Below are 18,240 nucleotides of genomic sequence, written 5' to 3'. Positions count from 1 at the left end.
ACGAATTGAAACCTATTTACTCCCATTTAAGAGGGGGTACAATAAAATAACTTCTGTGTAATCTATCCTAAAAAATCAATAAAATATTAGCGGGCGACGATTTAGGACGGGCGACAATTTGGGGTGCACTATAGTACATCCAAAACCGTCGCCCCCTAGTGATAGTGTAATATTGTCCCAAATCGTCGCCGGGCTTGTTCTGGGTATAGTCAGTTTTTAAATCGAGGTAAGCTACTGACAAACAAGTTGATGGTACAGGGATTTCAACAGTCTCGATTGAAGTCAGCAGCTCGCAAATTCTATGGTCGTTATAACGATCTAGTTCGTCAATACAACCTCGCATTGGGTCAAATGCTGTCTGACGTGTTTCATACCGATTGTTAAGCCGTTCTTGGCACACTGATTTTGACTGCGGATAAATCCGTTTACCTGATCAGGATATGGGGCTCACGGCGAGTGTGGCCGGTCAACAAGGGATGCTTACTCCTCCTAGGCACCTGATCCCACCTCTGGTGTGTCCAGGGGTCCATGTTTGCCCAACTATCTATTCTGTATTGCTTGTAGGAGTTATGAGATTGATCACTGTTCGTTATCTTCACCTTGCATGAGAAAATCAATTGCCTGATTATATGTCCAAAAAAAGAAAAGGTTATATATTCATTTAGAGACTTATAACACAGCCAGAATCAGTTAATACCAAAATGTTGCTGAATCAGCAAAAATTGTCATATAGTCAAATGAACTACCAAATATTGTTTAAATATAGTCCTATTTGTGCTCATATATTAAATACATGTATCTAGATTATATACATAAACAAATTGAGTATTATCTCTATAAGTAATTGTAAACATTTACATTTATGGCATATCAAAAATACACAGTGAATACATACAATGATAATAGTCATCATTAACAGTTATTCAAATATTTAACAAATTTGTTGATTACATTTGTTGACTTAGATATTCTAGGCTGCTTTGAACCAGATAATGGTTAACTGCAAACATTTCTCAACCCATTATGAGAATCCCTCTTGTGTATAATCTCTAATTTAGAAAAACATTTTGAAATCATAGTAGATATGACATTTGCCTTAATAAAAGATTCCAAAGACTTCTTGAAGGAGTAATAATTCAATGAGAACATATCATATTTTTCTGAAAAATTGCATAATGTCAACAACTTAATTTCAAAACGTTTTTTCAGTACCTTCACAGCAGCAATAGCATCATGTTCCCAAGTAGTTACAAGAGTATTTTGTTTGAAATTTACATCATTTTTACCAAAATATCTCTTGGACACTTTCAGGGTATCAATAAAATCAATAACAGCACTGGCAAAACTATCAAATAATTTGTATCTGACAAGCTAATTAATCAAAATTGGTAAATCAAAGTTTTGAATGTTGTACCCAACCAAAATAGGTTTACCGCCAACAGACACAACAAATTCTATAAACTGCTCGAGTCCTTTAGATGGCTTCTGATGCTCAACAACCCTGTCATTGTGTTTCATCCCTCCACCAACAAAAGTAATTCCGGTTACTGTGGATGTATCAAGACTAATGGGGGACTGTGGTGTCGAGTGTATGTTGAACTCTCTCTCTCTCTCTCTCTCTCTCTCTATCTCTCTCTCTCTCTCTCTCTGTCTTTCTCTCTCTCTCTCTCTCTCTCTCTCTCTCTGTCTTTCTCTCTCTCTCTCTCTCTCTCTCTCTCTCTCTCTCTCTCTCTCTCTCTCTCTCTCTCTCTCTATCTCTCTCTCTCCACACACTGCAGCAATTTGAACAATATCAGATGTTCTGGCTGAAATAAAATTATATTTTCACTTCTAAGTCAACCGAAACATGCCTCTCTAGAATGAAACTAGCCAAATAAAGACATATGTAACTTGATCATAACATAACAATTTCTTCACAAACCTAATCCAGTCGTTTCTAGGTCAAATACCGCATAGGAATTGCAATCTCTTGGAAGGGAATCTGGTTGATTTAAAGAAATGTCTTCCAGATTAATTTCATCTTTAAAACCAATTTTGCTGCAGTATGTGTCAGCTGCAACCTAAACACACAAGAATAAAACATTAAGTATGCACAAAATCACAAAAAATGAATTGCTCGTTATAAGCAGTATTTATGTAATTACCTTCAAGAATAGACTGTGATGCATGTATTGCAGACCACCGTTCTAACTTCAGCTCTAAGCGTCTCCATTTTGTGCTTCCGCTTTTGTCTGCTTTGGAGGATTCGGGCTATTTAACGGTAAACTGTCCTAGAGTAATTGCCAATCTCTTATTCAACTGAAAAATAACAAATGAATCAGTAAACTTGCCTTTCTAAATAAAGATCAACTGATGCTCATCGAAGTGAAAATTATCATTTTTTTTTTTTTTTTGAAAAAGTAAAACGTTTGATTTTTGTCAACAAAAGAAGAAATCAAATGTAAAACGAATTAAGATCTCCTGAAATGTTAAACTGCACATGCATTAAAATGTTCGGAAAAAAACCTGTTAAAAAGTATTAAACATCAACAAGACATAAAACTAATGAAAACAAAAACTAAACACCGAAAGAACTTTTTTCAATCAAGAACATATACCTCTATTATATAATTATACCCATCATTATTTTGGCAAACTGTTGCAGATACAGTAGTCTGCAAACTTTCTGAACCCCCATAAAACGTATTAGATGGACATTTTCAACAATTATGTAATGTTTACTTTAATTCACTAGCAAAAAAGAGAACTCATTATAACTCCCTATTTGTTGATGCATGACTAGACTTTTTGACATCATAGACAGTTGCTTCTTCAACAAAAACGGAAAACGGAAATATTCATATCTAGTGATCAGTCATTCAAAAACTTACTTTGTTAAACATCACTCTGATTCCACGCACAAGTACTCTGAAGTTGAAATAAAAAATATGCTAGAGTTCCTCATTGACAATATCTTCGTGGTCTTTGGTGATCAGGTCTTCCAACAGTCTGTTGGAATTCCCATGGGCACGAATTGTGCTCCTTTGTTAGCTGACCTGTTTTTATATTCATATGAAGCAGAATTTATTCAAAAACTTCTACGTGAGAACACAAAATCTCTCGCTGTGACCTTCAATTCGACTTTTAGATATATCGATGACGTTTTGTCTATTAACAATGATAGCTTTCATTCATATGTCGATTTGATATATCCCTGTCAGCTCGAAATAAAGGACACCACAGAGTCGTCCACTTCAGCTTCATACTTAGATATTTTATTGAAAGTAGACATTAACGGCAAACTAAGAACTCAATTGTATGACAAACAGGATGATTTCAGCTTCTCCATCGTCAACTTCCCACATTTATGTAGCAATATTCCATTATCACCTGCATATGGTGTTTATATATCTCAACTGATTCGATATGCAAGAGCTTGTTCTGGGTATAGTCAGTTTTTAAATCGAGGTAAGCTACTGACAAACAAGTTGATGGTACAGGGATTTCAACAGTCTCGATTGAAGTCAGCATTTCGCAAATTCTATGGTCGTTATAACGATCTAGTTCGTCAATACAACCTCGCATTGGGTCAAATGCTGTCTGACGTGTTTCATACCGATTGTTAAGCCGTTCTTGGCACACTGATTTGACTGCGGATAACTCCGTTTACCTGATCAGGATATGGGGCTCACGGCGGGTGTGACCGGTCAACAGGGGATGTTTACTCCTCCTAGGCACCTGATCCCACCTCTGGTGTGTCCAGGGGTCCGTGTTTGCCCAACTATCTATTTTGTATTGCTTGTAGGAAATATGAGATTGATCACTGTTCGTTATCTTCACCTTGCATGAGTAAATAGGAAAGAATTATTTCTCTCACGCTTTATCCACAGTTTAGTGTATTTATTCAGAAGCTTTGAGAAAATTCAAAATTATCAAAATCCTCAATTGAATTCAATTGCAAAACTAATTAAACAATCAGGACGAGCATATCTTAAAAATGGGTTACACTTGACGTGTAAAATGCAAAACTACATGGTTGTCCAAAAGAAAGTTGTATCATATTAAAGAAGAAAACAATACACAATATCTTATTTCACTGTACAACGTAACTCATTGAACGTACATGGCATCGTAGCAGTGTAAGACAGAAAAATATCTAATGACATTCCCACATGGGTGATATTGATCTCGCATTGGTGAGAATGTGAGAACGAAAAGTCTCACATGACTGTCATACGAATAATGTCGGTGATAAGGATTGACTTCCTAGTAGGTGATGTAAGAATCTATCCAAATTATATCTCAAATAGCTTGTAGATTTCTTCTTCATATACTATTGATATTGATGTTAAGGTGATATCAACAGTGTCGTTTAAAGTCAGCGTTTTGCAAATCCTATGGTCGTTAAAACGATCTAGTTTGCCAATGCAACCTCTTTTTGGGTCAAATGCTGTCTGACGTGTTTCATACCGATTGTAAGGCAATTCTTGGCACTCTGATTTTGACTACGGATACCCCCGTTTACCTGATCACTATATGTGGCCGGTCGACAAGGGATGCTTACTCCTCCGATGTACCTGATCCCACCTCTGGTATATACCATGGGTTCGTGTTTGTCCAACTCTATATTTTGTATTGCTTATAGGAGGAATGAGATTGATCACTGTTTGCTATTTTCACCTTTCATTTATGAACGAAGACTGTTGGATTTTTTCTGTTTTTGGATTATTTCAGATTTTAGTGTGTAGTGTTGATACATGTTATTTATTGTTTTTGAATGATGTATGATGACTCTACAAACTTACTTCCATGAATATTTGAATGTATTTACTTTTCATATCATCAACTGATTTCAAAATGAAACGCATATTGCCAGTTTTGGACATCTACCCATTATTTTTTTAATTCTAAATATAGGTTTATTGCTTAGTATGTTGACCCATATGACATATGTTTAATAAATTAGAATTTTATTCATTTTACCAAAGGCGGCAAGTGCAAAAAGGTCAGTTTCTAATCATATGTCAGTCATGTGAATTTGAACGTCTTCATTATATCATCATTTAACAATATTTTGGTTCATTTAAATCATTAAAAAAATTTCATTATGCTTTCTTTATACATTGAATACATTAATGTACTATGTTACTTACTGTCTCTGTCACATCACAATAAACAGATTAATTCATACACATTCAATCAAAAATATAGTATTTTCCTTGTTCTGTACGTTGTAAATCGGTGCCGCTTTATCACCTTTGCTAGTATTTTACCTTGGTAAGCTGTTTTTTTTATTTGACTTCCGTATCCTGCAGGTAGTTGTAGATATTTATAATGTTACTGTACGTCTTTCACAGATAGAGATTGTGTTGGTCGTCCACACACGCATTCCATGTTGGTCTTGTGTAAGCAGTAGAGAAAGGAACTGGCCGTCCTGATCCGGGAAATGGATACTGCTATTGTTATAACCACACACCAATACGTGTCCGTGGACATCAGTGCAGATTCCTGTTGGATAAAAGACAGGTTGATGACCTGAGTGGTCATACGGACGACCTTTGTAGTTAAACCGACGGCGTCCTGATTTATCCACCACCACTAATACTGCTTTCGTTCTCCATTCAGAAGTCCAGATGTATCCGGTCTTGTTCTCCGTGATGTATGCTGGTACTCCATACAGACTTTGTCCCTTGTCGTCCTTCTTAATGACCCGAGGATTCCGTCCTGTCCTGTCGTACTTCGTCACTTTCTCATAACTCCCCACCAGTATATCGCCATTAATACGGGAGGAGTGGATACAGAGTGCTCTTCTGTCTGGTGTGAAGAGTGTGGTGTCGACTGATGTTAACTTACGGACTTCATCATCACCGTCTATAAACAGAAGGTTCCCGTCTTCTGTGATGGTGTAACAACCTGTAAAACCGTATTTGACTATCCGTTTGTCGCGTACTACGTGTCTAGGGGTGTCCACCCTTAGGTGTTCTTCATTGTTTAATACTTTGGATTTGGGAATGGTCGATACCTGTTAACATTGCAAAAGTAACGAAAGGGTAGTCGATTTTCGATAAAGAATTCAGAATGAGAGAGAGAGAGAGAGAGAGAGAGAGAGAGAGAGAGAGAGAGAGAGAGAGAGAGAGAGAGAGAGTGTGTGTGTGTGTGTGTGTGTGTGTGTGTGTGTGTGTGTGTGTGTGTGTGTGTGTGTGTGTGTGTGTGTGTGTGTCTGTGTGTGTGTGTGTGTGTGTGTGACAAAATACCCCGAACGTTATTGATAAATTCATATATTGGTACCGACGGTTGCAATTATACCTATATATTTGATATAAATACGGTCGATACAACATATTTTGACCAGGGATTTTGTTTTGTGTATTAAGATATAAGTACAAGTGATCATCAGCGACATAGCTGAACAGCTAACTGTAAACAGTATGCGCAATTTGTCAGAGAATGAATAAAACAAGATCTTGTCCTTATAAAAGGAAACCAATATGTGAACACTAGGTATGTGTAATATCTTAAGTTGAATATGTGTACGATTTCATTACAAGTCACATTGCTAGAGTTTTAATGATCAGATGATGTATCATATTGATATGAAATATTGGTAGCTTTGACTTTTAACCTCAAAATTAAGAGTCATTCTTGTATTTGATCTGGACCGTAAAGTTCATCTGGACCGTAAACTTCAAATTCAACAGGGATCACTATGTGATTTACCTGATCAAGATATAGGGCTCACGGAGGGTGTGACCGGTTGACAGGGGATGCTTCCTCCTCCAGGGCACCTGATCCCACCTTTGGTATATCCAGAGGTCCGTGTTTGCCCAACTCTCTATTTTTCGTATTGCTTATAAGGACTATGAGATTGATCACTGTCCGTTATCTGCGCCTTTCATATATGTTCTAGAAATGGAATCCAAGGTTTTCTAGACCAGTGTTAAACCGTGTAAATAGACTCCCGATTGATGAGAATTGCAAGTATTCAATGAACGTCTATGGGGCAGTGATTGATTTCCTGGACACATTATCCCCTGGTATGCGTGCCTTTCCATTTCATGCCTCAGATCAATGGGGGATAAGATGGCTCGGATTACTGTTTGAATATTTGGCTTTCATATTTAGCTTTTCACAGCAACATCGCATTCTTTACTAAAATAATGTTGTGGATTTGTAAATGGATGTGTTAATTTCAAACGCACACCGTCCAAGAGTAATCTGGATATTCAATAGATAAACAGGTTAATCAACTGATTTATGAATGTTTTACATATTAATGGAGATACTTTATTCAATAACATATATACGATACTTGGTTTCACTATCGGTAACTGAATACATCACATGACCAAACAGCCATGATCAGAGTCAGCGAAAAAGAGTAAGGGCAATTTTTATTGAAATTTGCAATGAAGATGTCGGAAGTTTACCTAATCCTGCTCATTGTTCTTTGGCGTTTGACTAATTGTTGCCATCTCGAGACACTTTACGCCTTATCCGGAAATGTCGTCAACGCTTCGTATATCAGCTTTTCCACGAATGTCTCCTTTTGTTTCGGCAGGAGGTGCAAACTTCAGGGGAAATGTTTGTCCTTCAACTTTGACACTAGGGACAAGAACTGTTACCTTAACTACAAAAGCCACGTGAAAATCCAAATCGCATTCGATCTTTTGATGTCAGTGTGTGGAGCTTTATTTCTGATCTAAAATTGTGTTTAAAAGGGTATCTATAAACTCTTGTTGTGGCAGTTAATTAATTGAATTGTTTTAATTGTCTGATAATGTATATGTATCAACATAACATGTGTATGTTCGAAACATACGATGACAATAGTAGACATTTCTAAGTATTTCCTCTGTCACCGGAAACTGCAGCAACCACAGCTGTAGACATGATCTTGTCTGTAGTGAGGGAGGAAGCGATCCCACAATACCCTATAGGTGTACACATGACACACAGTGTCAGATGAATGGGCGTTCCAGCAGTATACAGGATGAGACAACTCTGGCCATACGTAATTATTTAGATTGCAAAATGTCTCTAACTTGAACAATCCGTTAATTGTTGGTCACTGACCGGTTTGGGATACAACACATTCTATTACTAATCAGATGTTAGTTATTCATGTCCATTGTTAGAGTCGATAAATGTATATAGTACGCCGAAATTACATGAATAATTGTTGGCAAAATGAAAAATTTAACCTCCATAAAATATCAATGAAAACCAAGGTAATATTTTGGACTCTTTTGTAGGAATGAAAATTCTGTATCAAAACAATACAATGTCTTATTGTCGTCCTCACATTTTCTTATCGTTGTATTCTCTTTATAGCTTAATATATGGAATATGGAAATCCTTTAAATGTTATGGAAATAAACAGCTATTTGAAATTTGTTGTAGGTAGTGGGAATACGATACAAGAAAGGTGAAGATAACGAACAGTGATCAATCTCATAACTCCTATAAGCAATACAAAATAGATAGTTGGGCAACACGGACCCCTGGACACACCAGAGGTGGGATCAGGTGCCTAGGAGGAGTAATCATCCCTTGTCAACCGCTCACACCCGCCATGAGCCCTATATCTTTATCAGGTAAATGGAATTATCTGTAGTCAAAATCAGTGTGCCGAGAATGGCCTAACAACCGGTATGAAACACGTCAAATAGCATTTGACCCAATCATAGGTTGTATTGGCAAACTAGAGCCGAATTCATTTTATTTGGCAGCAGGAGGCAACTGGATAAGTGTAGCACAAAAGTTATTAACATTAATGGTGTTGAAATTGAACCAGAACTTTAGATAAGATACTTAGGTGCATATTTGGAGGAAACTCTCAATTTGAAGGAACATATAAAAAGGAAATGCCGAACAGCTATGATCAATTATCTTAGGATTAAAAGTATTCGCAAATATTTGACAAAAGAAGGTACAGAGATTTTGGTTTTATCTTTAGTAATTTCTCATTTGGACTATTGTAATGTGATTTTAAACGGCATAGCACAGACTGAAATATGTAAAATGCAAAGAATCCAAAACATGGGTGCGAAACTGGTATTAAATCGTAATAAATTTGACAGCTCTAGGGATGTTCTCATTGACCTACATTGGTTACATATCGATTCTAGAATATCATTTAAATTATTGACCTTCATGTATAAGTGTCATGTGGGCGAAGCGTCATTGTATTTAACAGAACTTTTAATGAAACAGGTATCAAATAAAAAGTTGCTCTATCTTCTGAGAGTTGCTACATTGTTCCTTTGAACAGGCGTAAAACTGTCAGTGATAGAAGTTTCGGAACCATTGGTCCGAGAATGTGGAACAGTTTACCGGCTGAAATAAGACAGTCCAAATCTTTACATACTTTTAAAGCCAAATTGAAAACACATTTGTTTAGACAGTTTTAATGTACATATTTTTAGTTTAGTATATGTAGAGTGTGTTTGCATGCATATGACGTATTGTTTATTCATTTAAAGCTTTTTACATGTATATTGTACATGTACAACGCCATTGAATACTTTGTGTAAAATTAGGCGTTAAATCAAATAAAAACAGTTTCAGTAGAGCGTTATATCGACCATAAAATATGCAAATTGCTGACTGTATACGAGACTGTTGAAACTCCTGTACCATCAACTTGTTTGTCAGTAGCTTGCCTCGATTTAGAAACTGACCATATAAAGAACAAACTCTTGTGTATCGAATCAGTGGAGAGATATAAACACCATATGCAAGTGGTAATGGAATACTCTCTCTCTCTCTCTCTCTCTCTCTCTCTCTCTCTCTCTCTCTCTCTCTCTCTGTGTGTGTGAGTGTGTGTGTGTGTGTCTATATTTTCATAAATCAGTCATGATATGATATGCCATTTTCCATCAAAATGATTATTTTTAGGTCAAAAGATAAAATGATAGAACCGTCATTTGTCAAAGCATAGGCTACACCATAGAATTGTCTAACAGTGCATGATTTTAAATGAACTTAATCTTAATTAGTAGAAAATTGCAAAGATGCGTATCTTTAGACAAAAAATATTAATGAAAAGGTGAAGATAACGAAAAAATTATCAATATAAAAAACTCTTGATATATTAGAGGTGGGTCAGGGGTACACTGTTATGCTTGATATATTAGAGGTGGGTCAGGGGTACACCGTTATGCTTGATATATTAGAGGTGGGTCAGGTGTACACCGTTATGCTTGATATATTAGAGGTGGGTCAGGTGTACACCGTTATGCTTGATATATTAGAGGTGGGTCAGGTGTACACCGTTATGCTTGATATATTAGAGGTGGGTCAGGTGTACACCGTTATGCTTGATATATTAGAGGTGGGTCAGGTGTACACCGTTATGCTTGATATATTAGAGGTGGGTCAGGTGTACACCGTTATGCTTGATATATTAGAGGTGGGTCAGGTGTACACTGTTATGCTTGGTGGAATGACACAATTACACTTATAGATATGCTAATAACCCGCGTTTAGTAAGCGATTTACAATTTTTGATATATTCTAAACATCTTTTTATTACTGTTGAAATTGTCGTATGTCAATGAGGAAGGTAAACAATTGCATATAGTAATTCACCACAAAACAAAAACATTTTTGGTTTTTACTCTTGCAGAATCATAAACATTTCCATCTACTTCTGCCACAGAAATACATAATTTAACCGTTGGTACTGAGGCCAAACAGAAGAACCAACAATCCAACACCACTGGCGACTGCAGCAGTCCCGAGGGAGGTCAGGATTAGCGGAAGTCGTTTGGGATCCTTTGTGGTGGTAGGTGTGGTAGGTGTGGTAGGTGTGATAGGTGTGGTAGGTGTGGTAGGTGTGGTAGTGGTTGTAACTACAGATACCAAAAACAGATAATAAATAAAGAGAGTTCGGCTATAGTAAGTATGAAATGAACTGGTATGGAATCGAAATTGAGTGAAGGCATACCTTGGTCACATTGAAACCCGTCTCCGATAAATCCCTCCTTGCATTCACAGCGAAAGGAGCCGTCAGTGTTGAAACATTCAGCGTTGGTGTCACAAGGTTCAGTTTCCTGTGCACATTCGTCTATATCTTTTGTACAAACCACAGATATAAGCATCAGGGCAAAATATAAAACATGGTTTGGATGGTTTCGTGGTTACATATTTAATTATTATTTCTTACTGAAAGTGGAAGGATTTTTTTCATTAATTCTGATATAACATGAAAGTTGTATCATCATTATCGCCAGTTAGACCAATACTTAAATCCTTGGGCAGTGTCCTACTTTTCCATTTTCTATCAAGGTACATCCGTGATCTATTTATAACAGTTATGCAATGACGTCATATGGAAGCGCATGTTTGTCATGTTGTTATGATACAACATGTTCTCGTGTAAACAACCAAAATAGTTTTCAAGAGTTAGTAGCTCCCTCTTTCCTCTCTGTGTAGGACATATTTAAAATGAATATGCAGTTTACGTGCAGAAATGGAACAAGACCTACCTTAACATTCCTGCGTACATCAGCGACAGACAAAATCAGAGTTAAGGTAAGTGAAATGCCAATAAAGAAACTATTTTTGTGTTTAATGCTATGTTTTAATTTACGACCAGATACCTCTTACAGGAGTTATAAGATTGATCACTGTTAGTTATCTTCTTTTTTCACTTTGACAATGATATGTGATGGCTTAATCAGGATCAACTTCACACCTCTGATCTTAATTAGATACAAGTGGGTTAGTCAGATGCCCGGTGATATTTGTTCATAATGGGGATTTTAGATGTCTACGATCATAATAAACAGTACCAATTTTGTACATCATACTTTAGCAGTTTGGGTATGATTGCAACGATGATATTTCCAAATCTTAATCATCATCAAAACCTTTTTTTATAGAGATTGGTGTTTGTTTTCTTCATAACATCATGGTAGGGAGAAAAAACATCTAATAATTCATATACATGTAAATCATTAATAAATGCTAATATTGTGGTAAATCGGCCATCCCTGTGGTCACTGGTCATTGTTTCAATCCGATCGTTTCATTTCGTCTAGTAGCTGACCGGATATAGTCATTTTGTTGTATTTCCGATTCTCTCTTTTACTGAAGTAGCAGGTGACTAAATATAAGATAATTTAATCTAGCCAGTCTTTAATTCATGATGAGGAATGATTTATATTAAAGACGTTTTATACAGTAGGTGTATACATTTAATTTCAATAATGGAGACTTTCGTTTTAGGTCACTTCGTGGTGTGATTGAAACGAAGTAACAAAAATTCAGAGCCATTAGATATATACTTGGAATGACTAGGAGTAGGTATCATGCGGATCGGACTTGGCTAAATGTGCTAGTAGTCTGTTGACATTCGGGAAATATTGTACCAGGGGGTGGGATGGGCTTAAATACGTCAAAAGTAAATTAGAGAAAATTCCCTTGGTAACATCTTGTATATAGAATAAATTTCGACAAACGTCATAAAAGATAACTACGAAATGGATTGGTTCACATCAAGGATAAAGGTTCCCCAAAGATAGCAATGCACCAAATTCTTAGGAAGCCCTTTATAAATATGATATGATTGAGATTTTTTTAATAGATCATTATGATCTAATCAAATGAAATATAACAGTTTACATTCAAATCGCTAATAGGAAACATTCGCCGATTTCACTGTACGAGATTGCCCCACTGTTCTGAAGATGGTTACGCGTACGTTTGATATCGCTGCACCGTTTGAATTCCCATTGTTTTTGCATTAGACCTGACTAGTCTCTTTTTTGCATTTTCGATTTCACGCGATTAAAATGCTACAGTATTGCTGTTTACCAGAATACGCCAACTCTAGAGGACACCACTTTCCATAGAATTCCGAATCATGCTTAAAATGGATAGTGGTAATTCGTAGAATGAATGAGAAAACTAAGCGTCTGTGGAAGCAGGAAAGTCCGATGTTGTGTGTCACAGCCATTTTTGTTCGGGGTGACGATAGAACAGCTAGTTTATTAGGTTATTATTACCTTCACATTGCATACGTTCAATTCAAGTGTTTTATTTTTTGTTTCCTTGTTAGCGTTTGTTAAGAGTTCATGTTGTTTTGTGGTTCTTGATTATCATTTCAGATTATACGTTTCTTTTTGATGACCGGTTCATACCACAAGACAAGAAGCAGGCTTGTTATCCTGATACAATAACTCAGGAATTATTGCCTAATTCAGTGAGGTGCACTAAAAGGAACATGTCTCCATCATGGATATATATGAATGCATAACATTTACACGATAGTTTTTATCATGACATGTGAGTAATACTGAAAAGCATGATTTACGAGGAAATTTTTGAAACTTTTTTCAATTCAGTTCAGAATAAAACATTAATGATTCTAGGGTTAATGAATATTTCCATATCACCAGAAAACATCAAATGTCTTTGATGTAGGGGAGTCATTACGGGACACGAGATACAAACACAGAACATCCTCACTTGCAAATTGCAAAACGAACCATTAGAAAATATAGCTTGATGATTTTGATATTCATTGTCAAGCTGAAATTGTGTCAGGCAATGAATAAGAATGTGGAGGAGAACGTGCCATAAAATATTTGCCATCAAGGAATTATTTTTTCTATTAAAAATTTTCAATCCAAAAACAAAATTGTCAATTACTACACAGTGTTTGATTATGATCATTTTATGATGTTTTTCAGTTGTTTTGGACAGGTAGCTTATTATTAACTGAATTATATCTGTTCAGTTCACAACCAAACGATCAGTTCCCGTTGGGATCCGGTTTACAATAGGTCCTCAATACCCCTTGCGACGAAATAAGTCGATCCATCAAAGATGACCACATAAACCGAGACCTCGTGCTACAGCAGGTGTGGTACGATAAAAATATTCCTCTCTGCTCAAAGGCCATAAGCGCCGATCATAGACCTAAATTTTGCAGCCCTTTCCCTGTAATGGTGACAATTCCATAAGAGTGAAAAATTCTAGAGAGGGACGTTAAACAATATACAATTATAATCATAACCAAAAGATAAATTTTTCTAGACATTAATGAAATTAAGGCCAACAAGAAAAAAGAAAAGAATATCGCACTAATTTTGTTATTCAATTTGTCAGAGTCAACTGTTTGAAGAGTGTTTGATACATGGATAATCTTTTATCTTTGCAATCATTTGGCCATCTAAAGAAATAGTAAAAAACACCATACCAGAAAAGTCCCAAACACAAAAATCATTTAGATGCAACAGGTGTTCCTATAGAAAATATGTCCATGCCCAATATCAGAGTAAAACGTGGTCAAATTACACGCATAAAAATACCCCGAAAACAATGATTGGGCGTAGTCCTATGTGCAGTCGGGTATATATTTGATTACTTGGGTAGTTCAGTTAGTGGCAGACATATTATTCAAAAGTCTTGTATTTTAATTCCAAAAACATGATGTTTGATCAAGATGATAGTATTAAGGTAGATTATGATGCAAGGTTTTTTTTCATGGTAAAATGTTATCGTGAGTATATCTAAATTCTTAAAATGCAAATCACAGTAAGGAATTCAGGAGGTTGGTAATATCAGACATATTTCATGCAATGTATAGGCCCAGAATGTTAATCAACTACCAATTGCAGTACGCTGTGATTTTAAGCCATTGGATTTTAAGCCAACTATTTTTTCGGTCAAAAACAACATTTAAAATTCAGGTAACTCTAATGATACTAGCAATACGGGAAATAATGGAAATCCGAATAAGAATACGTTGTCTTTTACCTTTCGGTGTGTTGTTTCATACTATTGATAGTCATGCACGACGATTTGTACTAAACTGTAAGTTACATAGATTGTATGATGCATAGGTCATAATATATCTTTCAGCTAAATCCAACTTCCTGCCACTTGTTGTAGCTTCTCTTTTAACCAACTCCTTCTTTAATTGCTGTGCAGTAAGACTACTTTCTTTCTCTCTCCATTGTTGTCATTTGGAACAAGAGCGTACATGCGTTTCAAGCGCAAAAGTAGTCATCCTTATAACGATCATGCGACCTGATGATTAATGTCACGAATGTTTTATTGTTTCAATATTACTTGTACAAAATCTACAGGGATCATTTGTTTTAACACTAATGTTTTTCAAATAATAACCAACAGGAAGAATTCTATGTAAAATTCTAAACTGTAGCCACTGAACAGAAGAATCACTAGATGTTTTGAAACAAATTTTAAACACATCTTGCACTGAAATATCATCTACTACATATGAAGATAGTTCAGTTTTCCACTTGCCCATAGAAGTTGGGATATCTTCTTAATTATGTGGCTAAAATGAGATGTATTGTATGTGACCGAAAAAATAAATAAATTATAAAAAAAAAAATGTCACGAATGTTTCCTATTGAACTATTTGCTGACATATATAATTGTACAATACCTTTCTGGCTGAAGAGAATTAGAAACCCGGTTTCCTGCTCAAAACCATCTGGTGCGAATAGGATACGTAGAGCTCTCTCCGAACTTTGACCCCCGTTTTCAGGATGGAATAAAGCACAGTTGTCATAGAGTTTGTTTTCCTTCATAGATCCTTTACAATAAAAATGGAAAACATTCTACTCAAAATCTAGCAGTTTTAAAGAAAGCTATGTTGATCATCATTCGTTTATATGCCATAATGAAAAATAAGGAAAGAGAACGAAAAGTGGTTAATCTCAAAAATCGTTTGAGGAATAACTGAGTGTGGGATAAATATGGACCCCTGGAAACACCAAAATGGATCTGGTGCCAAGAAGAAGACACCAACATCGAATGACCAGGAGCAACTACAGTGAGCCCTATGTTTTAGTCAGGCAAACGGATTAATCTGTAGTCAATATCAATGTCTACAAATGCCGTAATAATTTGTACTAAACACGCCAAACAGTACTGGACTGAATGTCAGGTAGTAATTGAAAAACATAATCATTATAACGGCAATATAATTTGGAAAATGTTGATTTCAAACATGAATGTTAAAACTCAATTTATATGTCAGTAGCCTGTTTTCAGCTGAACAAAAAACATACGCAGAATGTTTTTAAGTATCAAATTAGTTGAGAAAAAAGAACATCAAAATATGATGTAAGTGATATCCACATTTGCTACATAAATATGGAAAACGAATGAGGGAGAAGCTGAAGACATAACGTTGGTCATAAAACTGTGTTGTTAATTTGTCGTTGACTAAATTTCCATATATGAAGCAGAGGTGATGAAATATTGATGGTGTCCTTTACTTTGTGTCACTGATACATATTATGTAGTTATTTGGGTTAAATGCACTGTGAAGATGAAATGCAGAATCCATTAAGACCTTTACAAGGACAAATGCTGTTACGGAGAAACTTCAACCCATTGTGCCACATGATATGTGAGAAATTGTAAAACTTTAAAAAGGGGGAGGGGCTCTAAATCTCCCAATGCAATGCATAAGCAAAATATCAGATGAATGTTTGACGGGGTGATTCCATTCATACGCAGGAAAAGACTGATCATGTGACTCATGTCATGATACAAGAAATTGAGTGTCAATTTCATTAGTATTGTCATATAAGGAAGTGCATTAGCAAATGTAAATATATCATATTGTGTAAGAATATCAATAACAATTTCAGTGAACTTATGCTCTTGCATAAGAACATATCTGTTTAATTCACGTTTTTAAAAGGGAACATATCTGTTTAATTCACGTTTTTAAAAGGGAAAACGACTGCTCGCGATGAATTAAAGAATAGGAATTTTGACATCACGGAAAGCAGCTTCCTTAATAAAATATGAACTCGGAACTATTTATATCTTGTGATCTGTTCAGACTTCAATTTGAAATCTATGTCCAAATGATGCTGGAGTTGCTCATTAGCAACACCTACACTGGCTTTGATGATGATGTCGTCTTCTGCATGAGGCATTTATTAATTCCAAACAATTTACATGAGAAGACATATTTTGTTGTAGTCTTTAACTCGACACTTGGACATACTTACGACGTTTTATTTTTAAAAAAAGCATTCACTGTCATTCATTTGTCGATTCGATATATCCCAGTGAACGGTTTTGGTTCTCCATATCTGTTTCATATTTGGATAATGTATTGGGCATAGACATAATCGACAAAATATTAGCTCAGTTTTATGATGATGAGATGTCCAGTTTCTCCAATTTCAACTTTCCATATTCATGCAACACTCATATATTATCACCATGTATGATGTTTATGTCTCTGAACAGTTTCGATACTCAAGGCTATGTCTTGTGCATGATCAATTTTAAAACACAGATGTCTACTGACAAATAAATCAATTTTTGGGGGCTTCGATAGTCTCGTTGAAATTCAGCATTTTCACAATTTCCATGGTTGTTATTGTGCTATAATGTACATCATTTATCCGATCAATATATAGGATTCACAACAGGTCTGAGAATTTAGTAGAGTATGCTTACTCACAGGTATATGATCCGATTTGTCCTGTTTCCAGGGATGTGTGCTTGCCTTGTTTACCTTTTCATTTTTGATTAAAATGACTAAGTGCGGAAATTCTAATACATCAGATGGCACTATGATAGTATCAGTCATGTGATTTAATATTCATACCTCTTTAAATTGTCTCAGTTCAATGGCAAAGCATAAACAAAACGAAAACTTGAATATATATGTATATATACAAAGCAGATTAAGGTGAAAAGGTAATCGTATACGTGATACTTTGTGGAAAATATCGAATATTCTTAAGTGTGAACAATTTTGATTAAGAAAAAAAAAGACCAAGGAGCAGTTATAAAAAATCGAGCAAGACTTCACATTTTTTTAGTTTTTTTCTTCCAGAAAATATCAATGAACAATCTTTATGCTTGGGGTGAAGTGAAAATCTACATATACATTATATACACAAGCAATAAATATGTCTTACCGTCAAATACTTTAACAACAAATGAATCTTTTTTCAAAACTCGATATATCCCGGAATATGTTCATTCTAATTCTCAAACATTTCTAACGTGGCACACTGTCGAATAATTTAATACATTACCATCAAATATTTTAAAGTCATCTCTGCAAGCCCCTAGGTTTTTCTGCCTGGAATCATTCTCCACATTGTTAAATGTCAATTGATAATGAACAGACTTCCCTTCGTCAGCAATTATTTTTACATCACAAACTCCATCGCTGAAAAAGAACAACAACAATACAGACAATCGTTTTAAGAACTGTTTACGTTAGAGTCAGGTGAATTGTTG

General features: G+C 35.6%; 2 protein-coding genes across 3 annotated transcripts in view; both read right to left on the bottom strand.

Moving 5' to 3' along the window:
• Positions 1 to 1,913: 1,913 nt before the first annotated feature.
• Positions 1,914 to 7,816, bottom strand: LOC125676611 (uncharacterized). The gene is made up of 3 exons (XM_048914448.2): positions 7,799 to 7,816; positions 5,321 to 6,001; positions 1,914 to 2,060 (listed from the first exon to the last, which is right to left on the bottom strand). Exons 1-3 carry the CDS (start codon positions 7,814 to 7,816, stop codon positions 1,914 to 1,916), a joined length of 846 nt encoding a protein of 281 aa, XP_048770405.2.
• A 2,768-nt stretch (positions 7,817 to 10,584) lies between these two features.
• The window catches only part of LOC125676612 (tolloid-like protein 1), a 36,371-nt gene continuing 28,715 nt past the window's right edge, over positions 10,585 to 18,240 (bottom strand). The window contains exons 7-10 of one of the 2 annotated variants that reach the window (XM_056157636.1): positions 18,033 to 18,169; positions 15,404 to 15,553; positions 10,928 to 11,053; positions 10,585 to 10,832 (exon numbers count right to left, since the gene is read on the bottom strand). In XM_056157636.1, coding sequence (XP_056013611.1) covers positions 10,651 to 10,832; positions 10,928 to 11,053; positions 15,404 to 15,553; positions 18,033 to 18,169 — 595 coding nt within the window. In that variant the 3' untranslated portion in view covers positions 10,585 to 10,650. The remainder of the gene's footprint in view (positions 10,833 to 10,927; positions 11,054 to 15,403; positions 15,554 to 18,032; positions 18,170 to 18,240) is intronic. The other variant, XM_056157637.1, reaches the window with a different exon arrangement.

Source organism: Ostrea edulis, chromosome 3 (genome assembly GCF_947568905.1).
Source record: "Ostrea edulis chromosome 3, xbOstEdul1.1, whole genome shotgun sequence".
Taxonomy (NCBI): Eukaryota; Metazoa; Mollusca; class Bivalvia; order Ostreida; family Ostreidae; genus Ostrea; species Ostrea edulis.
Note: the sequence above shows the minus strand (reverse complement) of the source record. Positions and strands in the feature narration are given on the sequence as shown.

Coding starts and splice junctions, on each gene's coding strand:
- LOC125676611 (XM_048914448.2), bottom strand. Junction 2,061..5,320: donor CTATCTGTGAAAGACGTACA/GTAACATTATAA, acceptor TTGTGTGTTTAG/GTTGCAGCTGACACATACTG.